Here is a 25,206-nt window from a genome sequence, read left to right as displayed (position 1 = left end):
ATGTGACTGAGACAGATTTGTCCAAAATAGGGCTTGTGGGTATGACATTTATAAAAGCTTATTCATAATTCACCAAAGGCTGCTCTGCAGTTTTCTGGTACTAACTTGACCATTTCAGTACAGATTATTTTTTTGTTTTGTTCTGTTTGTTTTAGCTGCTGTTCTTTAAACCGAAATAACATAAGTAGTATGATGCCTGGTGAAGTCAGACATACCATTACAAATGCATCTTGTGTAAGTCGTGTTAGTGGCTTGTGCCCTTTAGAGATGGGCGTCCTCCAAGTGGTGAAGTTAGAATGATGCAAAAGCTGTTCTTTCTGAACTAAGGAAACACCCAATAAAATACTGTTTAAATACAGACCAGGAGAAAACAATTTAAATAATTCAAGTGTTGAGGTTTTTGAATCAGTCTCTTTTATTGCTGCCTAGATTATGTGTTCATTTTGAGGTATGGTAATAAACACAGGCTAAAAATTATCTATCTTGTTTAATTAGTGTCCTAACTCTATCACTGACAAATGCTTTTCCATATGTTTCTCCCATACATATATATGTGTATGGTATATCTATGACCATGATTCTTCATGAATTGATGCATAGTTTTGGTGCAGATGCTCCTTAACTTTGTGTTAGCCAAGGTATTAACAAAACAGAGGTGAAAGGAAGGCAGGCAGTGGGGAAAGAGTGGGAATGAGCAAACTTGAAAGAAATTGCATACTGTTTTATTTTGTTTTGTTTCGTTTTGTTTCTGTTAACACCCTTGTGAGGAGAAAAACCCACAGACATCCTTCCAATAAATAATACCCCAGAAGGACATCTTGAAATGCCAATAATCCACCAATTTAATAATAATACAAAATTGGGCTTTCTTCACTTTGCAAATGTGTTTTCCTGTTCAAGGAAAATCAAGTTAAGGAACAAAGCTGCAGAATATTTTCATAGTTAAGATTTGGATCCTTTATATTTCAACTTACTTTCCAGAAAAATAGCATCTCTTTTAAAACTGACAAACACATTTTCCTTTATTTATATATATATATTTATTATTTTTTGAGTTATTTCTTAGCCATAACTAAGCACCAGTATTCTTCAATCTGTATGTTAATCTGAGGTACCTGTGACTTCTGCCAAAAATGACAGTTTGTGAATTGAGGGTCAGTTTCCAGTAAAAGGTGAACTCTAAAGCACACCAGAACACATGGTGAGAATGAAGGAAAATACAAGATTAGCTCAAGTTGCATTTCTAAGAAAATACCGTTAAGTTAACCATTCTAAGTTGCAGTTTGGGCAACAATAACTCTTCTGTCTGTATTTTATTAGATTTATTTGAGATTCTTTGCTCCACACTGACATAGTGTGGTCTGTTAGAACATAAAGACTATTTCCAGTGCTTTGACAGTAAGAACATGGGTGCGTTAGTATTGTACGTATGTTAGAATATATGCAGAGAAGAAAGGAAAATGGGATATGAGCAGCACTGAGTGCTCAGCTTCCCCCCCCCCCCCCCCCCCCCCCCCCGCATACAGAATGCAGTTTCATCTCTGCTTAAACTTCTATTTAATTACTTGGTTTGTAGTGCCTCTTGGCTGTAGAGCATTTTTTCCTTGGTTATATAATATATTTGTGCTCATGTTAAGGGACTGACAGCATGGAAGATGACATGCATTGCTTGCCTTACAGGTAAGGTCAGGTACAGACAACAAGGCTGTAGGTTCATGACAGCTCCCTGCTATTTCCTGATACGATGCCAAATACCTGGAAAAAAATCGTCAGTAGTTAACCTGTGCACATTCCACTTGTACTGGTACTGAGCAGATCGCAAATGTGAAAGACTTCCTAGGGATAGTCCTAATTCTTTTATAAATCCATCTGAGACCATTGAAATGTAAGTTCTGATTTGAGGGTGTGGTATGGATGAGACAGACCTCGGTGTCAGAGCTGTGCCACGACTGTTCCCCAGCCAGCTGCTGGTGCCCCATCGCTTTGCTCCTCTAGCTCTGTAATTCATCTCCTGTTTTCTTTTGGCCTGCAGATCACTGTGCAGTTATGCATGCACTAGCTATGCCGTTAGCCTGATCCTGTAAATTCAGTACGTATGAGTGGTCTTACTGAACTTCTAGGAATGACCAGGGTCAGGTTTCAGGTTCTGCCTATGTGCAACTATTCAAAGGATGCAGGGGGTGGGGACTTGGGAATATGATTCCCATGGGAGAATGAGTCTTTGAGTTCTTGGGTCAGAATTCAGTGTGAGTTGAGGGGGAATCGCTGTACCTGTGAATCCCAGCACAGTTAGGAACTAGGAGCCTTTACTCAGCTGCCTTCCAGGGGAGCATGGTTCTTGCCATGCATGAGGCATGGTTCTAACCCAGCTTCTGCTGTGCTGGGAACAATATCATCAAGTTTAGCTTGGAGGTCAGAGCTTTTGTCTCCTTTATTTATTTATTTATTTATTTTTATTATATGGACGTTGTCCCGTCTCTGTGAAAGCAGCAGCTCCAGGTTTACAGTGAGAGTCAGGATCTTTTGTTGATAGCTCAGCAACAGTAGAAACTGGGAGCATCAGATGCTGCTTCTCAGAGGCAAAGTACTGCTGGTCGCTTATGACAATGTTGCTAAGCCAGCCTGCATCTTACAGGAATTCAGCCAGAGCACTAGCTCTCTTGGAATTAGTGCAGGTGTTCTAAAAAAAGAGCTTCCAAAGTGACAGTAAAACTACTGCGCTCCTGTGAGCTCAAGAAGCTCCTGCTGTTTGCCTTTCTGCTGGGATTAGCCAAATTCCAAGAGAAGTCATAGAACCTGCTTCCACTATTGCAGGAGGAATGTGATGGGACAAGGCTACAAAAGAAAAGGGGTTATGCAGCCTTCGTCATGGTGTATATCAGTTGGAAGCCTCGGAAAGATGGAATCAAGTAGTATTTCTGTGAGAATTTATAATTCCTGGTTCTTCTTTTTCTCATTATAGCTTCTCCCTTATGATTGCTCTTCAGTCTTCATGTGTAAGGCCTTAGATGGCAAAAACATGGATATAAAAGTGAATGGGAATATTAGCATAAATTTCAGCTACAGCTAAGAAGATTTGACCAAATCCATCAGAACCTGTGATGTTCCTTCCCGAAGGGATTTGGTAAGGGAACACCTAAACCCCACTTATTAGAGTTATTTGAGACTCAGCTCTGTTGGCATGCAGCAAAATCCACTCAAAAGCTGATGCATTATCTGAGAAGCGTTTGTTTAAAACTTTGTCTGTAAAGCTAATTTAAAAAGTAGATCCCAAAGGAATCATTTGAAAATTAAAACAGGGAACCAAGCAACTGAGAAACTCGTCTGTCTGGTGAGGAAGGAATTATTTTATTATTTCCAACAGAATGATTTTTTTCAAAAATCAATTTCATATTATTTTATAGTTTTACATGTGTGGTTGAAAATGCGTTAGCTCAAAGATGCATGCCTTTGCGAAACACCTCTTTCTTCTCTCTATAGTCAACAGTAGCCCACCTTCACGTCTCACACTTCCTCTCTGAAGTGCGTGCTCTCAAACTTTGTATGGGAACTGCAAAATTCCAAAGTGCCATCTAATGTCTGTCAGCAGGAGAGCAACTGCCTTATGCTAATGATTACAATAGTGCAAAGCAATGACCACATTTTCCCTAATCATCTCAGAAATATTTTTGCAGTTTCATTTGACTTGGAAAGCCTCACCTTCTTTTGTTTTGTGTGAATTTTTATTGAATGAGGTTTTGGAAGCAACTGAAAGGCAAAGATTTTCTTACTTTGTTTGCCAAGAAGTGTGCAAGTGAGAATAATTTTCCACACCTTTTGGGCCTGGAATTTTGCAAGGTTTAAATCAAAATCATTTAATTTGAATGACAAATTCAGTTTCATAATAATTTTCCTTAATTTTCCATTGCTCTACCAACAGGGCTATGTTTTTTTCTAGTAGTACATACAAGAGAAACACTAAAAAAAAATTCAGCTTGCCTTGTGCACCTTTGTAGGTAAAGGGGCATCTCAGTTGTTCTTTATACGATGTGTTTGACTGTTGCAAGCTCAGTCAGTATAACGTCAGGTAATTATTAAATATGTCTTTAAAAGGCAGGAATATTCAAATGTAAACATTAAAACATTAAAGAGTAATATCAGGCTTGACAGGATTTTTTAGAAATACAACTTTCTAGTCACATTTAACACATTTGCTTCTTGCTAATTAACATGAAAAGCATCTTACCTTCTAAGTTGTGATTTATTTTTCATGTTTTGCTGCTGGTTTATTTCTCAGCTCAGACAGCAGAACATGATTAATTGTGCTGGCTTCTTAAGATTTTTATTTCTTCTACATTTCAGTTCCCAAACATACTACTGTACTAGTTCAGCTAGGAAAAAAAAAGGTTTTAAATCCTCACAAAACCCTTTTGTACTCTCTCAATTTTATGAAAGATTTTGTTACTAACACAGGCCTTGATCCTACACGTATGAGCAAGGCAGACCTTTATCCCTACAAGACATGATACTGTAGTCAGCCAGTCTTCATAAGCTGCTACCATTGCTGCTCCACATGTAGCAGTAAGAATGTTTTGGAGAAACTTTAAAAGCAACTTGCAAGCCAACTGGTAATTTCTTCTTCTTCCCCTGAGCCCCTTGAGCTTTGGACCTGACGAGGCTTTTAAAACCACAAATTCTCTACAATTCGATTTCTGCTGTCTCCGGTATCTATAAGCTCTGTGAATTAACGCTGAAAGAGTACAAGAATGAATGTTGGATTATGATGACATTGATAAATTACTGAGCCTTTTGCTAGTTTAGGCCCATCCCGTTAATGGTTCAAATTATGCTCTTGTTCGCTTTGTCACAACTGTGGAGTAATTCACTGAAGTCATCGGTGTGACTGAGAACAGAATGGCCAAAGATGGCCACAGGCTGCCTGAGGCTGAGTGCCAGCTATAATTATAGCCTTTGATATAAGTGAATGTTAGAATTTATGCTTTATATATACATATATATGTATAAAAGCTGCTTCCCTTTTTAAGCTACCAAATTACTATCTGAAAAGGATATTTTTAAGGTTACTGTCCGAGTTCAGTTTAGGGACTTAAGCTAAAATGTATCTTCAGCTGCTGGCAGAGTGGCATTTTTAGAATTCTGTCATGAAGGATTGAGAAGAACTATACTCTCCTTGATTCTAACCCATCTCAATTAGCTCTTCTTTCTTCTTACAATCTTATTTTACATATATTTCAAATACAAGAAGCTTCCTTTGGAATAAGGTCTCTTTGTATTTGACATTTTAATTCTCTCTTCAGAAAAAAAAAAAAAGGAAAACAAAAAACAACAACAAACAAATCTTCAGGTTTTGGTTTGAGGAAGATCATAATTAAGTCAAAAAGTATCATAAAAAGGGTTGACTGTACAGACATTTATCAATCCAGTAACAACAAAGCACCTTTTCCCCTCTGAATGAGAGAATGCGTTAAGTTGATGTTACATCTTCTGAGCAAGTAATGGTAATGTTCAGCTTGAAATATGGCACAAATCATCTAGAAAATCCAGGAGTAGAAGGGGGGGTTGGTGGGAAGGGGAATAACAACAACAACAACAAAAAGTAAGGAATGAAAAATACTTAATCCTGAATCTGTCTTTCATACATTTCAGTGTCTTGGTATTCCTTTCCAGTAACTACATTATGAAATTAAGGCCACAGTACCAGCCTTAAATTTGATTTGTTTTCCTTGCCATTGTCATTCTGTTATAAATGTAAAGATATCTTAATTATTTTTTTTCTTAAAACAGGAACTGATTATTTTTTTCTAGTTTTAAGCCTGTAAAATGTGGTTGATTCTTATCTAAACAAAGCTGCTGGAAAGAAACATAGGTCATTCATTCAGCTGCGCCCTATATGCAGTGACATGTAGCTTCCTTTGTCCTTTATTTCTAATGTAAGCAGTGCTGTCACCAGACTGTCCTTGTTCTCATCCTGTCATATGACAACTTGGATGAAATGGAGTTGACTGATATTAGATGTAGCATGATGGAAGCTGTTTGTATACAAATGAAAATCCTCTGAACTTACTGAAGTGCCTTAAGTCTCCCTCTACAGAATGTGGCTGCTTCCTCTTTGTCATACTGGTCTTAGCTCTGTGATCCTCTAGACCTCCTCTTTATTACTAAGTTCTTAAATAAGAATGACATAAACCCCTTCATTTATACACAACCTCCTCCCTGATTAAGGCTATCTGGCTTGATCTCTGTTTCTAACCTTGCAGTATCCTACTAGGGTAATGCAACAATTTTGGACCAAGTACAGATGCCCTGAAAAGGTTAATGTAATTTTTAAAACATTTAAAAATGATGGAAATGCTAACAGAAGATGATTTCAAGATTTATGTTTGGGATATAATTTTCTGTTTTCATCTGCCCCTATTAAAGCCATTACAGTATGGCAGGCACAGTGACACATCATGATGTACACTTCTTTAGTACTCTCATTATCTTGTTCATTTGCTACATGAAATTCATAGAACAATAAAAATATCCTTGGCATGGAAGGTACCTATATGAATACAGGCCGGCTAATAGCGAGAATTGCAATGGGTGATCATTGGGCCTTTGCCTATATGGTTATCTGGGACTCTTGATTCATCTTGTGACTCCTTGCTCTGTTGGCTTTATGGAAGTTACATATCACTGAAGCCATATGTTATGTTTCCAGGCAGAGCTGTAAACCATTTCGTTTTTACTGCCGCTGAGAGCAGATCAATCTATAGTGCAGCACTACTGATAGAAAATTTTTAAGGGTAATGGAAGAAAATAAAAGAGAGAACTTGGAAGATGGACTGGCACAGGATCTCAGCTAGAGAATTAAATTCCTTCCTACTTATCAATTGTTAATTTTTCAGAGAGCAAAAAGATGGTTTTTACCCTACTGTTGCAGCTGGGAAAAATGTGACAAATTATGAAATTGAAGTTCAGCTAAAAAAAATATGGTGGTGGGGGAAAAAAAAGAGTTTAGGATGTAGTCAGCAGTCTGATACTAATGGATAGAGTGTTTGTTGCCAGAATTTGGAAGTTCAGTATAACCTTAGGGATCTAATCCATAACTCTTATTTAGATAATTAGTTCTTTTACTTCAGCATTGCCAAACCCTAGCATTCAAAATCACATGAGCTCCAAAATATTGCAAGTGGCTAAGAAATAAGGGGACTTGAAATGTACCTTTTTTTTTTTAATAGGGAAAAGAAATCTTTGGCTTTGAGTCCGAACATTTTCAAAACTTAGTTTATAGCCAGAAGGCCTACAAGCATCTATTATATTTTTGAGAGGAAAATGATCATTTTAAATAACAACCTGAATCCAGAAGGTGGGACCCTAAAATTCAACAATGCTAATCTTGCATGGCTTGCAAAAACACCTGTGGGTTTACAACGTGAGAGACTTCTCATGTGAGTAAGAATTGGCAAGTCCATCCAGGAAGGTTTTCAGTTTCATCATTTTGCATTCAGGAGTAGCTACTCCAGTGCCCTATGGATATAGACTTTATAATGTTTTTTTCTTTGACAGCGTATAAAGGTCTGGCACATGTCCATGTGCATGCCTAAATTGAATGGTACTTTTCCACGCCAGCATGGCCTCAACAAAAGTTGAGCTATGTTAGTTAGTTAACCGAAGAAAAGCTGGGCAAGGAGAAGGGGGGGGAGTGCTGGACAAGTACAGCAGCCTCATACAAAATTGCATTCCTTTCGCTTTGCTTTGACTTTTAAGTATTTCATTAAGGGCCGCTACCAGTTGCCTCTAAATTATTCCACTTTAGATAGACTCAGAGCATGTTTTTTCCCCTCCACTGGAGCAAATACTTTATTCAGCTAAACCTTGTAGGTTTTGTCAACCTTTACAACGTTTATTTTTAAACAAATTAGGATCAGAGTTGGGTAACACAGTCCTGCCCTTTCCTCTGTCCCTAAAATACAGAGCCCTAGCTCTAACACTCAGCTAGAACTCTGACATTGGCAGTGGTAGGAAAGCTGAAATTAGGGTTAAAAAGGTCTGACGCATTCCTGCCTGTCTTGAATGCCCCCCTTTGCATGTATTATTTTTTTCTGTGGGATTGATATTAAGGACACAGTAATTGCATTGACCCAGGGCGCGTGTTTCAGGGAACCTGAAGCTGGATGCCAAGACCCTTTTGTGCAAAGGCGCCTATTCTGAAAATTACAGAAAATTTGATTGTGATCTACCTTCCTTTTTTTTATTTTTGGCTGGTCTGACTGTCTCTGGCCATCCCTGCTTTCCAGGGACAGGCTCTAATTTGATTCCAGTAGCTTTCAGTCCCTAATTACCACTGTTCAGCCACCAGCTGTTAGAGGCTTGGATTTATTCCTTACTGGGGCTCGCTGCTGGCACGGAGCATGGAGAGGGGAGGCAGCCACTGCCCCGTGCCCGGTCAGGGCGAGCAGTGCTGCTCCCTGGGCTGGGGCAAGGCTTAGAGCAAGAAAAAGCCCGCAGGTTGGGTCAGGGCTGCTCTACACCCACCTACCTCGGCCTCGTTGCTGCCCCCCTTGCCGTCCTACCCTTACCACCACCTCCCCGTTTGGCTAACCAGTAATTTACCAGGGCCCTCTTGCAGTGAAGGTGGGACAGGTCTAAAGGCAGGTGAACGACTTGAAAAATACATAAATAAAGCGGCTGGAGTTTGAGCCGTAAGCTCTGGAAGGGAGGAGGCTGTGCCCGCAGCCCGTCCTTCGCCGCTGCTGCCACAAGTGCCCCAAGTGCCCGAGCCGCCGCCCGCCCTCCCCTTCCTCGCGGCGCCACGTGAGGGGTCCCCCTCCTCTCCCCTCCCCTCCTCTCCCGGGCCCGGCCGGGTGACATTTTCCCTCTTTTGTCTCCGGACCGCGGCAGGACGGAGCCCCCGGCGGGGGCGGGCAAGCTCCGGGGGCCGCCGCCGCCCTCCTCGCCCGCCCGGCGGCAGCGGGCACGGAGCGAGGCCGCCCCGCTCCCCTCAGGCGCCGCCGAGCTCTGCCCGCTCCCCACGGGCGTGGCCGGGCCCCGGCTGCCGGGTCCCGCCCTGGGGAGCGCCGTGTGAGGGGCTGCGGCCCCGCCGGGAGGGCCGGGGGGCTCCGCTCCGCTCGTCTCCTCGTCTCCTACCCCGGCTCGGCTCCGTGCCCGGAGGCTGCCGCTCGGCTCGCAGGGAGGAGGCTCCGGAGCGGGAGGCTGGGGCCGCGGGGGGCCGGCGGGAGGCGCGCAGTGCCGGGCTGGGCGGCCGGCCCCTCGCCTCCATGCCGGCGGAGCTCCAACAGGTGAGCGGGGAGGGCGCCGGGAGGGCTCCTGGGCTGGGAGCGGGGACCAGGAGGGGACCAGGAGGGGACCTGCGCCGCCTTTTGTGCCGGGGCGTTCCGCAGAGATCCCGCTTTTGTCTCCGGTGGGCGAACTGATGAAACGCGAAGAAGGCAGCTATTGTGTGCTGTGACCTTCTTGTCCTGCTCAGTGCATCTGGAGAGCTCTCTGACAGGGCATAGCTACAGACGGTGCTTTTTTTAAAAACGGCTTTGCAGTTGTGCTTCTGCTAAGTGTTTGCCTTTCCCGTACAGCATGCCGGTGCTTTCTCTCTGATTTTCTTGTTGAACATAAGAGGGAAATAACTTCAGTTTCTGACTCGAAATGTTGCCTTAAACAGAAAGCTCTCCTTGCTGTCACCTCGTTAACTATAACAGACTTAGAGCTCTGTGGGAAGAGATTTCAAATATTATTCCTTACCTTGGGGTGTCATTGGGCATTGCAGAGCGAAGCTGTTGCAGGCTAGATGTAAATAAGCAGAGATCAGGGAGGCTCCCGGGGTGTAGCGGGGCTCACCTGGGGAACCCCTGCGCCCACCCGTGAGCCTGGGGAGCCCTGGGAGTGCAGGTGACAGCAGGGGACAGCTGCGCCTCAAACTTGGCTGAGGTGCTGTGGCTTTCCTTAAGTGTTCTTTTTCTTCTCCACCTTTTTAATTTAAAACTGTGTGTTTTGGGAGAAGAAAGTAAAACGCAGTGATAGTACATCCATGGATCCGTGTAAGTTCAGCACGCTGGGATTGCCGGAGGTGCTTGTTTGCTTTAATTGTGGTGTGTGCAACTTGGCCATCTCGGTAACAGGAGGCTGAGCCATTTCTCAATGCAAGGGGGATATTGGTTTCTGTGGAGGGGAAAGTAGCCCTTTCAGCTGGGCCCCTGTGTGGTCATTCCTTTGTCTGTAGCTGGTCCCTGTAGCCACTGCCCTGCTGCTGGAAGTTACCGAGCGCTGGGGTGGTTTGGGTGCCGGTCTGTGTGTTGTGGCACCTGTGGGCTTAAGGAGGAGGGGATTTATCGGTGTGTGGGGGCCTGGTCATACTGCCTGGCCTGAAGTTACTGTACCTGTCAAATTGCATGCAAAGGCTTGTTGATTTTGCATACATAAATAATTAGCAGATTTCTTGGATTTTTTTTTCCCTCAATAAAAGAAGAAGAAATGAGGCACAGAGCAGAATGCTAACTGTATTAAAAAAAAAAAAAAAAAAAAAGCGTAATGCATTTGGCATGTGCAGTAGAGCTGTGTTCTTGTCTTCTGGCTTTTCGGTTTGGATAGGAGGAAAAGCTTGAGTGAGTGGAAGATTACCGTTAATCACTTTAGGTCATGCATTTCAGTTAATTTGTAAATTCTTCTTCCATATCAAAACAAGAAAAAATCTCATGGTTTTAATTTTCCTGCTGCCTGTCATAGCAGAAGATCAAACAGATGTGTTATTTTGTCTTTTCTGATGGTTCTGGATTCATTCTGAGGTTTTTCTGCAGTATAACTTATCAGGTTGAAGCTGCAGTAGCATATTAGAGAAGGCTTTGCGTAATGAAAGGCAGTAGTTTTAAACTGTGTTGTCAGAGAAATTTATTGTGCAGTTACAGAGCCTTTAGAAAGTAATCTTTTAGCTTTAATGATCACAATTAAGTAAAACTAAGCCAAATGGATAAATGACTGAGGTGAATGACAAATCTACACAGCCAGGATAGACAAAAACTGAGGGAGATACTGGAAGGAATTTCTGCCACATTAACAGAAGACCCAATGCCTTCAGAGACTCCTTGCATTAAAATCTGAGAAAAGACAGTTATTGAAGCATATTTAAAAAGAACCAGTAACTTCTAACTATCCTTTTGACTTCTCCTGAGAATAGTTATACTTCCTAAAGTTCTGGGCCACAAGAGCAGCTATCTCAGAAGACCGGTAGAAGAAATACGTGCTGAAAAAATACCGTTGTGGCCAAGAGAGTAGAGGTTGGTGTTTCCTCCTTGGTGTTATCCCATGGCTCTTTCCTCTTCTACTGATGAGCTGACCAAGGATCTGTCCTTAACATCTGCAGTGTGAATTCTTCAGCGGCCTGAATGTAACTACAGAGTTCATGAAACTTTGAAGGATCTCGAAGTCTGGGACTGCTCAAGGTATTTTGGTCCACTGTATGACATACAGCTTTGATCTGGAACTTTAACTACTGGCTTGCCTCAGGGCCCTGAAGTTGTGAAGAGAGGAGTCTCATAGTGATTTTTGCCAAAAACTATTCAGTTCGATTGTGATTTCTGCTTCAGGAAATATGCTTTGTGAGCATGACTAATTCATGCACCGTGCTGCCCCTCCTCAGCACCTTGTCCCTGAAGCATTGTGCTAGAGGATGATACTGATGTGAGCAAGTACGAGATCTTAGATCTGGCAGGATGAAAAATTGGATAATGCATTAGTGACATACCTGACAGAGCCTGTACCAGTGATGGAAAGTCTTCTGGAAGAAATGTTCTCAGAGGTGCAGCATGTGAAGGCATCATCACTTTCCAAACAGCTGGGCAAATCGTACTGGAAAAAACAAGTGAGAAGGGAGCTTACTTAGCATGGATGCTGTGTGGATTCACACGTGGACTCGCATAGAACGGGCTGCCCAGGGTGAGGGTAGGCCTGAAACAGCTCTGCTGTGCTCTGGTACCTGGGAGTGAAGGGATGCAGCAGGCTGACGCTGACTCCTCCCCGCTCCCCGAAGTAAAGCCTGTGCCAGCAGTTGTGCAGCAGAGCTGGGCAGAGGGACGTGTTGCCGTGACTCAGTTGCAGAGGCACTCGATGTGCTGGAGTAACTGAGTGCAGGCACGCGCTGCTTTCTGCCAGCCCTGAGGCAGAGGCAGGCGTTCCCTGCCAGCGGGGGGGTGCTGCAACTCCTCAGGCACTTGCTGGCAGGATGGCTGGGGGCTCGGGTGCATGGATGTGCCTTTGCCTCGTAATGCAGGCGTTGCCCAGCCAGGTCCTTTTCCATGACTGCAGCACAGCGTGGGCTGGGAGCACCGAGGTGCTCTCGTTCTGAGCATGCTGTGACATGAGCTCTTTCCTTATAAAAGTGCTGTTGTGTGCTCTTGGAGCTGTTGGGACACAAAGGTTTGTAATGTCCAATTTGTGTATCTGTCTGTGTGAGTGCAGCTTCGTAACAGCAACAGGTGTCTCGAGCAGGCATTCCAGCGATCGTGTTTCCTAAACCACCTGTCCCAAAGGCCATGAGGTGAGCTGGTGCACGGGCAGCATTGGGAGAGCTGCATTTTTTGCTTAAGTAGCCCTGCGGTTGCTAAAAATACAAGTTTTAGTTTTTTTTTTTAAAGGCACATACACTGAATGCCTGTCATAACTTAGAAATGTCTGTTATTGAAGATGAAATGGGAAAGAAAATGCACGGAGTTAAATGAAACTGATGGGCCGGGCATTTCTGACAAGGCTGTTCTCAAACACAATCTGAGGGGTTTGGTTCTGCCACCCAGGGTTTTAATACTGGCTTCAGTGGGAGTGGGGTCAGGGCTACTGGATGAATACGGCTGTGTCATGTATAAGGTGTGTCTGTAGCTGGATGTTAAATGTGGTATTTCTCTGAATATGGATCCTGGTGTGTTCTCCATGTCTGTCCGCTGCTGCAGGTGTTCCTCTGTTATTCTAAGGTAGTTTCTTCTGTGATACAAAACTGTGCAACTATATGCAGGGAAACTTCTTCCAAACTCCTGTTTTGTATGAAGTAAGCCATAAAGATGGAGTGTGTGTATCATAGCATACTTTTCTTCCTGTGTCCTCCTCCTGCAGACCTTCTGAGTAGCCTGTGCTAATTTAGGGCAGTGCTCTGCCCTCCTCCTACCCCCCGGGATACTGCTCTGAGAGGCAGAAGTAAAATTGTTAAGATAATTTGGATTTTACTAAGGAAACTAAAATTTCACAATCTCTGCCAGTTGTTCTTCTCCTTGCCTGAAACATTTGTGGGTATGGCTGGGGGGACGGGAGTTTTACCTTCACTGGGTAACGAAGGCCCTGGCCTTTGCTGCTGCTGGCTTCCCAAGCTACACAGCAGGTTGCCCTCAGTCCTGCAAGCACAGATGTTTTCAGGGCTGTTCTGTGGGTCAGACCAGTGAACTGGTCCAGCTTTAAATCTGAAATGAGCCATACAGGCTTTAGGAAAAGAATTGTCTTTAATGCCGGGGGGTGGCAGAGTATTAAGTAGATTGGGAGGGAGAAAGAAAAGGGCAAAAGCATGCACATTGGGTCTCATGTAACTACTCCTTCTGATTAAATATTATCTTGATGTTGTTTCATATCTCACGTGACTTGGCCTGGGAGTTCTGCATATGTTTGGTTTGGTCAGATTTTCCCAAGGACAGAGGGGAGCGTTAAAAACAGCTTGTTCTTCATGGTCTTGAAAATTGCTGTTGTTCCAGAGGCGTCCTCTGCGTGACTGATGTTGCCCAGCAAAGCTCAGCAGTGTGCAGTGGTGACTTGGAGGAAAGTGGCAGAAGTTAGGGTTGCATGTGAGGTTTGATAGTGGATGGTTTAAGTAATTTTTATGGGAACTTGCTTCTTTTTAACTCTTCTTTCCAAGATATTTTTATTAACAGGAGTCTTCCTCATTATTTTATATTAGGCTTCAGTATCTGTCATAGCAATGCACAGACTTGTTTATGCTACAGAACGTAAGAGAAGGAAATTAGCATTGGAGTAGCTTTAGCAGTAATAAGGTTAGGATAGTAAGAGGTGATGTTTAGTTTATGTTCAAAGGTTTTATTTCTAGTGAAGAATGGAACATAGGATTTTGCTTGTAGGTCTCCCTGTTTTTTGTTTCCCCTTTTAAGGATGAGGGGAAATGATGGTTCTACCCTGTGTCCCAACCGGAATAAATAGCAAGAGAAAGGGTTCAAGAGTGAATGGAGTCCCTGAGTTAAATCTTGAGATTAGAGAGGGTATTACAAATGACTGATTAAAGGAAAACTGAGACTCAAATTTCGATAGTTTTAAATTTCACAGCCTTTGTGCCTCATGTATTTCATTAGGTTGCTACCCAGCTTTGTTTTTCTTTCGTTCACTTGTCTGCATGCCTAAACAGTGAACCAATGTAACAGTACCCGAGAGAGGCTTGGTGAGCACACAGAGCCTAAAGTTTTGCTTTCTCTGGGGAATCGTAATTTTTTATATCTACAAATGTGCAAGCAAGATCTCGTCTGCCTTACTAAGGGGTGGTGTTTCCATGGACTCGGTGCTCCCTGTATACTGCAGTAATGTGAAAATTCATTACTTCCAGTGGTGTTCTCTGCCTCTTTGATGAGTCAAGCCCACACCTGCTTACAGCAGGAAATTGAAATGCCTGAGTTTTCCCTTTTGGCTAATCCCACGCATCTATCCTTCACATCACAACTCTTCTCTTTGGCATTCAAAAAATAAAGTGAAAACTGTTCTAAGTAAATGTGGAGAATGTTTGAGCTTGGGAATTTCTGCCTCTGCAAGCTAAATCTCCTGGCACAGCTCTGAACTCTTATTTTTAGTAAAACTTTCACAGCCAAACTATTGTAATGTTCAGAGAAAGATGTTCCTGAAGCCTGAAATGAAACCAGAATGTGAGGGCTTAATTTTGTATTGTAGATAACGTCTTTGCTTGGGGAGTTGTGGCTGCAGCAATATATATTTAAGTAGCATTAATCTGGATGTATGCAGTGTAACAGTGATCAGAATCATCCTGAACATGCAGAAGACTTTTCAACTTACAAACTTGCCATTCATTAAGGAGCTGATAGGATATGCAGCACAATTTGTTTGTGGATGGTAGAGCCCTGAGATGTAAACAGTTCCATGGTTGATCAGGATTATTCTGCTGTTTGAATTGTAAACTCTTTCAAATTATTTGAGCAAGTTTTGCATCTGAAGCTATTTGCATTTCTCTTTGAAATGATTCTCAGGGGAATTCAATGTTCAGGGAATAAAAGCCCTTTTGGCTTCCAGGCACAGCAGCATGTGGACCTTAGCTGGTTTGTTTTGTGATGCATTTAACCAAGAAATAAACCAGTGTTTGTACCAGAACATTATGCAGAAACTTGAGCTTTCCAAGCTCGAATGAGATGGAGTTAAAGTCCAAGTAGACGTGGCGAAAGGTTGGATAAGAAAACCCACATATAAGACTGAAATCAATATATAAGACTGCACAGTACTGCATTACAGTAATGCAAAACAAATGGTTGTGAATGGACAAAATGACTTATTTGTAAAACAGATTATGCAGGTGGCTGTATTTTTCTGTGAACACCTCCCTGAATCCTTGTTAATCACCAGCACAACAGACCCTAGTTTTTTAAATGAAAATGGTGGCCAGAAGTCCCCCTTTCGTGTGCCCACTGTTTTCTGTTGGCATAAATTCTGTAGGGCAAGTGCTCTGGTTCTTCATAAAGCCCTGCTGGTGCTCTCCCAAGTATGTGGTTAGTTAATTTGTGTTAATGTGTTGTCCTTCCTAAACCTTTATCTTAATAGAAGCAGTGTTGACCAGGATAATCCTCCTATTGTTGGTGTACTTTAAATTAGGAGAAATGTGTTGTCATTTAAATTGAATCCAGCAGATGTTTTATGTTACTAACATCAATTACACTAGTTATCAGCTCATCTGGAAGAGCTTGGCAATATGCTTTGGGATGCCAGCGTTGCCCTGTTGGGCTCTTTTGGTGATGTCTTTGCCATTTCAAGTCTCTGATGGATCCTAGATAAGGTTTTCACTCTCTTAAGAGTGCAGCTCTTTATAGATCATTTTTATGATGCTCTAATGAGGCAACGGTTGTAAATACTCTTTTCCTGGGTTGTAAAAGATTTCAACCTAAATGCTAGATGTTGTGAAAGAGTGACTTCGTAATAGTGGTGTTTTTATTTATAAAGTACATGTTGATGCTGCTTAAGACTGTAAAATCTCTCACTGCTTTCACAGCATCTGTCCATCAGATGTCCCCTGGAACTGTTGGATTGTTGGCAGACCTTCTCTTTTTTAAGAGCAACTAATAATATTAACAGTTGCCCTTAATGAAAAGCAAATGGTTATTTCTGTGCTTGTAACTTCAAAAGCTGTATCGTTTTGGTACTTGCCTGAAGTGCTGCTTGGCTTGTGCATTCTCATGCCTTAGTTGTTTTCTGTTGTCTTGGTAATCTTTTGCAGCACCTGATTTAAAAACAAATAATTTACTGTCTAGTTGCTTTTCTTTTTATTGCTACTAGATAAGTACAGGCTTATCATCAGTATTTGAGGAGAAATTGCATTCATATTTTATGAGCATTCCTGTGATTCTTGAATGCTCCTGAGAGAGGTGATTGGACTTCAGGGGTGAGGTGTTTCCCTCCGTTGGGCGTTCTTCTTTGGGTGAGGAAAGGGAGCAGCTGGAAGTCCCTCGTGAAGCTGCAGTTGACTGTCCTGTTCCCGAGCAGCACAACGTGGCAGCCCTCCCACCTCCCTGGGGCATGGTGATGGCAGTACTTCAAACATTCCCCAAACTTAACAATTTGAGATGTACATAATGTCTTTTTTACATGATTAGGTCTTCAAAACCAGTGCCATTTGTAGCGTGCTGTTACAGGTGAAGCAGTGCCCGCCCCGAGAAGCAGCGTGGCTGTTTGGAAATAGGAGGGGAAGCAAAGTTGTGCTCTGGAGGAAGGGAGGCAGCAAGCTTGGGCTGTGGGATCGGTTCCAAGGAAGACTGGGTGGTTGGGTGAGGTTAAGTACACGGAGGGTTGTGGATGAAATTTTAGTGAATCTGTTAGGTGGAAACCTTGTCCTTGCTTTCTCACGCTGGCAGGCAGGTTGCTAGGTATCGAACAAAATATATGGAGTCTTTCTGAAGTCTGATAGTCAGGGTATTAATTCACTTCTGCAGGGTGATTGTGTCCTAGTAATAACACAGTGTCAGAACCTAGTGCTGCAGCTCCCATCTTCTTTTTTTTTTTTTTTTTTTTTTTTATTCCTCCTTTGGTTGTGGTTTTAATAAGCTCATTGTACTTTCTGGAGCTTCATTCTGCCCTTTGCCCAAAAGGAATGGACTAAGAAATGTTTACAAGATCTCTGAAAAACTGTGTTGCTCATATTAGCATATGTAAATGGCAGTGAAATTATGTAAATGTATGCATGATAAGGAACATTTCATATTTGTCCTTAGCAATTTCATCTTATCTGGGTCATTCTTTCTCTTCCGATCATGACATGGTGTTGTACTACCTGAGGTTAGAATGTGTCTTAGTTGCGGCGACACATTTATCTTATTTTTTATGATGGGATCTTATCACATCCCATCTCTCTTCTTTTTCCTATTCAGCATTTCAGCCATCAGTGACAGTCATGCCACCAGCTAGTGGCACAGTAATACCAGGGCTCTGCAGTAGTGCATACCTTTGGCGATTTTTAAGGGTAATGTTTTGCTTCTAACGTATGATATTCTTTTTAGCAGGTTATTTCCGGAGGGAAGAGACATTTGTAATTACATCAAAACCAGCCGCCATCAGTCATTTTAGATGTAGAAGATAGCAAAAAGGGCTTCCTTCAATAATGTTCAGTAAATATGAAGCTGACACTGTTCTTCTCCCTAGCTACAACAGTAGAAAGAGGTGCAAAGAAGTGCTAATTTGTTATTTGTGTAATAGCAACAGAAAAATCTTTGTACTTGCAGTTGTAGCTTCGATATTTTAATCCACAGGAAGTATTTTCCATCAACTCTGTGAGAATGTAAAGAGAAGGAGAATGCTGTTCAGTTATTGAAAATGTCATCACCCTTTTTAACATGTTGGATTTGAAATATACTCTTTTATACTATTTGTTTGAGGACCAAATCTTTGAAAACTGTTGTTGTACAGGCAACCAAAAATGAGGAGCAGATTTCAAACAAGCTGGCGTACAGGAGGGTTGCAGCAATCCGCTGAACACTTCTGAAGATCTGGCTGCTGGTTTTGGTGCATATATAGTGTTTTTTTTTCTGCTGCTTGGTTTTTGGATCTCCAAATCGTCGTTGTGTTTTTGTTACACGGGATCTGTTTATTTTACTTCCTTTCACTAAGCTGACACTTGAAAAATTCAGCTTAATAGCACAAGTTTTTAATGCTCAGATAAAATGTGATTTTCTTCCTTCGCTGCTTCTACCAAGAGGTATAGCAAATATTCCGTAATGCCTGTTCCAGGGCTGGCTGCATTCCAGAGGCTTTCCAGAAGAGACCCTGGCAGACTCAACATCTGCCATGTACAACGAGATACTGAAGGAAGAGTGTCCGCAGCAGCTGAAGTGCTGTGTGTGCTTGTATAAATACACTGCAAATGTGTGGGTGTGTTTCGTGAATTGTTGCTCTTTGAATTTTCTTGTTTTCAAAGAAACTTGGCGGAGGTGCATTATGCAGATACTGTTTTGGCAATTGGAGTCGCAAAAATATTTACGAAGACTGATGGGTTCTTCCCCCATGCCCTTATCCCTCCTTCCTGTACTTAAAATTCCCTGAAGTGTTCTATTTTATTTTTTGAAATCCACAGTTTTCTTTTAAAGGGGCAGAGAATTAGCTTTCTTCTGGGTATTAAAATGTAGGTAACTGCTTTTATAAGAAGTCTTTAAAATCTTAAGTTAATGATGGAAACATGCCACTTAAACCCATTTATTTACATTTTTAAGTTTTTGCAGTGGATCCCAAAGACTATACTGCTGGGTAGCTAAGAAGTTGGGAAAAGGTACTTCTACTCCTTAAAACTCCACTTCATATTCTCCTGAGGAAAAATACCAGGGTAGCTCTGGCACTTCATGCAGTGTGTACTCAGTAGAAATGCTATTTTGCAGTTCTGATGCGTTGTACATGTATTTACCACAGCAATAGTGGGAATGCAGCACTGAATGCCCGCAGAACCACGGGGGCTTGGGATTTCACCACGAAAAGTGCAGTTGGTGATCTCCTCGTGAACTGTGCTGGGAAGTGTGGTTGGCAGTGGGCTGCAGCCAGTGTGTGGAGATGGTGTGTGGTGATGGAACTGACTTCTTTATTGGACAAAATAGCCTAAATATTGACACTGGCAAATGGTGAGAACAAATTCCTCATAAATTTTCGCTCAGGTTGACTGGTTGTAACAGCAGACTGTTAAATGCACTTTTGGATTTTCTTTCTCTCTCTCTTTTTTTTTAAACTGGTCCCTGCAACTCTAGATTGAATCCTGCTAACAGCACTCATGGTAATTTAGAGCTGCTGTGCCTTTCGGGCAGAACTCCCATCTTACCAATTCTGGTAGAAGCGCTATCGCGGTCTGGGCTTCAGGCAGATAACGGGTCCCTCTAATCTCTCTTTGAATTTAGTTGAGAATTTGAAGTGGAAGAGAAGACTGTCACAAGCTGATCCCTTGCATTGGAAATGAAAGAGTTAAGAAGGAAAATCTGATTGCAGAGCTGAAATCTCAATTTGAACTTGTCTCTTGAAAGAAAATGCCATTCAGCACCGTTGCACAGAGTTATTTCATTCTTAATTTTAATTGACATGTCCCAGAATGCAACCTTCTCTTATGAATCTCTTACAGTGCAGGGATGGTTTGTGAGTCAGTGTGTCTGTAATGTGGGCAATTGCTGTGTTTTAAATTCAGGTCATCATTAATTTCCCTTTTGATACCAACATCCTTTCTAGTTAACTTATTCACTCACTAGGTTTATAAAATTTGAATGAATCTTTCCCTAAATAAGATGTTGGTCACCTCCGGGGATTTCAGCTTAATGACCTGAAGCTGCTCCTTTTTTCCTCTGTCTGTCTCTCCCTCGGTGCTGTGGATGCCAGCTGAACTGTTAGTGATGCTTTCATTGGAGTGTTCGCGCCTTGCCTTAGAGACAGGAGCGTCCTGTAGAACTCTAGTAACAGAAATGTGATTGTTTTATTCATGGCTGTAGAAATGGCATCACTGCACCACCTTTATTAGGGAAAGTAGAAAAAATAAGCAGAAACTTGTGCTGGTGCAACATCAATTTTTCATTCCTCTTCTGGGTTTAATTAAAATCCAGTTATTTCTAAATCCAGCAGTAACAGCAGAGCTGTGCAACTCCATCTTTAGGTAGTTATTAAGAGAAGAGATATTCAGCAATGTTTCATGGAAGTATTTTATATCTCCAAGATATATTTCCCAGATAAGTTCTATGGTTGTCCCACGTTGGGTTTATCCCAGAAATTAATTACCATTCTTACAGGTGCTCGTTGCTTTGTATGAAATGCGTGTCAGCTTAAGAAACACTCAAAAATGGCAGAGCCTCAACACATACAATAATTGCAAGTACAGTGGAAAATTTGTGCTCCAGAACATGAACTTGTGGTTTTAGATTTGTTTTTAACCTGCAGATGAGGACAACTGCAGGTAACTCTGCTCACCAAGGACCATTGAAAGTTTCACTGCAATCCAGACTGTGACTGCCACTTCTGCTTAGAAAGGGTAGGGTTGGAGTTAGAGGTCTAAATGCCTAAAAAGTGGAAGTCTCCAGTGTAGAATTTGTTTCTAGTTATTTTTTTTATGTGGTTTATCTTCTGTGTCTTCGTAGCTGCTTTTGTTGGCACAGTATTTTGCCAGTGTGTAACGTCATAGTTATCATTTTGGAGAACTGAATCTTATTATCTCACAAATTTTTGTGTAACATCAACTCCATCATTGAAACCATGCATTACAAGTATAATGATCAGGCATACTGCATCAGTGCAAGAATGTTTCTGTCTAAAAGACAGTAATTGAAGTCTCCTTAAGGCTTTAGCTTTTTAAAATCATATCCAGTGTTCATCTCTTCCAGATTGATTGGTGGTAATGTAGGTAGACTAAATAGGAAATGACAGGTAAAGGGCATCATGTGGTGCACTCTTAATTTTTAATTAAGTGTTCATTTTTTCCATCTAAGCCTAAATAGGATTTGTATTGTTTTAACATGGGAAGTGGTTTTGTATCATTATTGTTCCTATCTTATTGAAGATGAAGTAAGCTTTTGTGTGTTACCCATCCTAGTGAGTCTGCATTGCTCCTCATGTAGCTTTCCTCACTTGAACACAAAACGAGATTGTTCAGCAGGAGCCAGAAGGGGGGAGACTAACCAAAAGGCTTAGTGTTGTTTTATTTTATGGCTATTTTCCGATAAGACTTGAACACCCCTAAATACAAGGGAACAAACCTCCCTGGTTTTGCACATAGAGCCGATGGATCAGCCATGCAGTTCTGTTACATGGACTTCTTGCTTGTGTTCTACTTCAATTTGAAAAAATAAATGTTTTGTTTGAATTGTACGCAGGTGAATTAAAAATACTGCATTTTGGTGTGTTTGTACTCTTGTACAGCTGACTGACTGCCTTGGCTAGGGTGGGATCTTAATCAATTATTAAAGCACAGACTTGTTTGGCTTCTGCACTGATGCTGGACAAACCACACTGCTGAAGTTCCTGGCTGGAGGGGTGAGTAAGAGAGCTTTGTTCTCAGCAGCATCATCTCTCCTGTGTCTGTTTCCTCAAACAATGAAAGGATTCAGAATCTGTTAGCGTACCTGTGTCTGTTTCTCAGGAGCTGTACCATAAAAACTTGTAACGTCTCCTTGTGTGTATGCTTTGATTTACTTCTTAAATTTACTTTTTCTCTGTTCCCCATAGATACACATATACGAGAGATTTGGGGGAAAAATCATTGGTTTTGTGCTGCCTACTGTTCAGTCAAGGTGCATATTACCAATGGTCACATGTGTTCTGCTTAAATATTTTATAAGATCAGTGTGTAGAAGGCTAACACTGCCTTCCTTCTGTTGTCTGATTTCTGTTTATACCTAGCTAGTAATCTAGACAGGCTTGAAATGTGTATGCTTTTTAGCAGATACTTAATTTCAGGTGTGCTTTGTTCTGAAAGTTCCCTTTTGATGTGCTGAAATGACAGAGCTTTGAGTAATAAGAAACTTTTTTGTCCTCATAAACAGCATACAGCTGTGAAGTTTGGTACTTCTGGTCTGACAGCAGGAATTACTTGACATCTCCGCAGATGGTCTGCTTTCCACTTCTCTGCTGAAGTTTCCAATCAAGTATTGCAGAAATTTACAGGAGCTTTGTCACTAAACATGGCAGAAAAAGGTCTCTGGACCGTATGCAGTCCGGTAGGCCTTACGACTCCTCGGGTACAGGTCCACAGTGGCTGAAGCTGCCACCGATAGTGATGTTCCCAGGATTTTTTTGTCTGAGTTGCACTTCGTTCTTGTTTGGGCTAATGAAGAACTGCTGCTTGTTATTATGTTGGGGTCGTTACTCTGAGGGCAAGTGAGAACAGCTTATTGTTTGAGTTGGACCTCCAGAGTTTCACAAGTCTCTGGAGACGGTGGTTTTCATGGCAGTGGTTTTCACTTTTCTCCCTTTTGCCCATCCAGGCAGATTCAATAGAATGGATTTTTGATTCTTTTGCTTAGTTGAAGTTCTTCTAGGAATGTCAGTCATTATCTCTGAAGGCAATTTAATTTACAGGAAATGCATTCAGCTTCTTGCAGTGTGTGAATCAAGAAAATTTGAGTAGATAATTAATCTAAGGAACTAGAAATTAATTGGGAGGGAAATTGTTGCTTTAAAGATGTGCGAAATAATCACCATTTTACTATATTTAGCTGTCTATTAAGATTTAGAGAAGATAAACCTCTATGGTCTGGTGCCCCTTAGTTTGGAAGGACAACATAATGCAAACAGCTGAATATTTCTACTTCTGGTTCATTGGATTTTCTGACGTGCAGAAGGTTAGCTGGCAGCTGTCAAAGTTTGACAGCTATTGGGTACCTGCCTTGTTGTAATATGCTTTTTAAATTTTCATTTCTCTTTATAACCTTCCAGAACTGGAAGTCATCCACATGACTACATAAGGACTTTGAAGCTCTGGGGCCTGGAGGCTCTGCTGGTCCTCACATTCAGTGGGGATGTTTGAGGAATGACCACAGGAGTAGTGTGACCCTTCAGGACAGCCGGCTGTAACCCTGCTGGCTTGTCTTTGGGAGGCAATTGAATCCCTAGCAGTGGCAAGGTATTTCTGGGCTGTGTCTTCAGGGGTAAAATGTAATGATGAATCATTTGAAGAAGCGTTTCCTCAGTTTTCTTCTGGACTTTGAAATGGCTGCCCAGTGGGAACTGCCACTGGAATTTGTTGTGCCTTGAAATCACCACTGAGTGGAAAAGCTGATGTTGGAAGCACACATGGCAGTGCTGCTTAAAGCCTTTTGATGAATGAAGTCTTTTGAAGCCATTGTTTTTGCTTGACATTGCATGATCTTAGCAGTCCACAAGGCCCTTTATGTGGCTTAAATGCGACAGCCTGTCAGAGGAGATCCAGGCTCTGGGTTATCTTTGGGGGCCAGTGAGTTGCTACCAAAATAATAGCAGGAGGCTGTTAAGAGGAAGGTGTTGATGGCACAGCAAGTTATTTTTGCTGGTGCTGAGTTGAACTTTCAGCCATCTTGCGATAATGGTGCCACTCCTGAATTCAGCCCTTCCTTATTAGAGAACTTGGATTGAAATGTGATGAATGAAGGTTGTATGCAATGTATCAGCTGCGTGTTTGTGTCTGACAATGACAAGGAGCAATTTAGTCAGAAGCAAGTTAGTAGTCATAATATGCTCTGATTTAAAATCTAATTGAGGACCTTTCTCCTCATGAAGCGGCTGAGAATGCCTGCTTATGGTGTATAATAATATAGGGCAATGTGTCAATATCATGGAGACAGCCTGTTAGAAATGATAGGGGATTAATTGTAGAAAACTGTGATGTAAAGGTTAAACATGCAAAGAAGTGTGACAGAGCAGGTATTGGTTACAATCTTAAGAATATATTGCAGACTGAAGGAGGTGAGACCATACCTCCTCGCCCACAGTTTGGCACCATGTGATTAAAGCACCTGATTTAAGGGTCTGATCTGTAGAACTGCGGCCTCTGAAATCTGTTCTCCAAATAAGTCAGGTCAGAGAGTGGAGAGGGTTTGTAATGATGATTGATGAACTGGTGGATTTTAAGGAGCTTTTTGAAATAGAGATTGCAGAGCGTATGCGTGCATGCTTCGGCTCCTTACAGCAATCGTGTTAGCAGGATCAGAGCAGCGCGAAGGTGTGCTGAGACAGCTTCTGCTGGGCTGCCCGACGCAGCCGGGGGAGAGTGGAGATAAGAAAATGGGCAGGCTTTGAGGCAATCTCCACTTTTCTGGACAGCTGGTAAAGATAACTTAGAAAAATCCTTTTGCTGTTTCAGCCAAGGGAATGTGTTCTGGAGGGATTGTCAACACCTTGTTAGGGAGAGCGCTGGGGTCCTGGGGGCTGCACCCTGCAGTGCAGAAATAAAGGAATGTAGCTTCGAGGTTATCTGAGGCAAAAATTCAGTATTTTTGGCTTTTGAGAAATCTGACTTTCAGACCCTACCTAAAGCATATAGAAGGAGTAAGGGATGTGCTTTAAAGTGTGTGGAACAAGTATTCAGGTGAATTTAATGCCTTAATCCATAGCACATCAGCTTATAGCATATGAATGTCATTATGTGGACAGACGTGTTGTGGGTTGAGTAGGTATGTTGAAGACAAACTCTTATAGTATTCCTGCCTAATTTTTGATCTGTATTTGGCTTTATGATGGGCAAAAGGAAGCTCATGGTCTTTTTGTGTCTCTGTAAGAAAGCATTGCTGAGTCTTTATTTAGCCCCAAGTAAAGATGATGATTGCTTTGTGTGCATTTATAGCTGCTGCAGGTTGGAATGTAGGGGAAGCAATTCAGAAAGCCTTTGAGGTTGTTTTTTTTTTGTTTGTTTGTTTGTTTTTTCCTGTTGCTTTGCCTTAGGTGGGGATTGTCTCAGGAGGAATTAAAATGCAGATTTATACTTTCAAAAACAGTAGGATATATTTTGGTGGCTGAAACAGAATCACAGGATGACCAGCT

At 42.0% G+C, this 25,206-nt stretch overlaps 1 protein-coding gene across 38 annotated transcripts in view; it reads left to right on the top strand.

Moving 5' to 3' along the window:
- ARVCF (ARVCF delta catenin family member) overlaps positions 1–25,206 on the top strand; it is a 277,795-nt gene that overhangs the window by 119,970 nt on the left and 132,619 nt on the right. For 2 of the 38 annotated variants that reach the window (XM_072024626.1, XM_072024624.1), the window contains exon 1: positions 8,858–9,284. The exons of 34 other annotated variants lie outside the window; for them this stretch is intronic. In XM_072024626.1, coding sequence (XP_071880727.1) covers positions 9,264–9,284 — 21 coding nt within the window. In that variant the 5' untranslated portion in view covers positions 8,858–9,263. Of the gene's footprint in view, positions 1–8,854; positions 9,285–25,206 lie in introns of those variants that run through there. 2 more of the 38 variants (XM_038187334.2, XM_038187336.2) reach the window with 2 other exon arrangements.

The sequence above is a fragment of the Anas platyrhynchos genome, chromosome 16, assembly GCF_047663525.1.
Source record: "Anas platyrhynchos isolate ZD024472 breed Pekin duck chromosome 16, IASCAAS_PekinDuck_T2T, whole genome shotgun sequence".
Lineage (NCBI taxonomy): Eukaryota > Metazoa > Chordata > Aves > Anseriformes > Anatidae > Anas > Anas platyrhynchos.
This window is presented reverse-complemented; position numbering and strand designations above follow the sequence as displayed.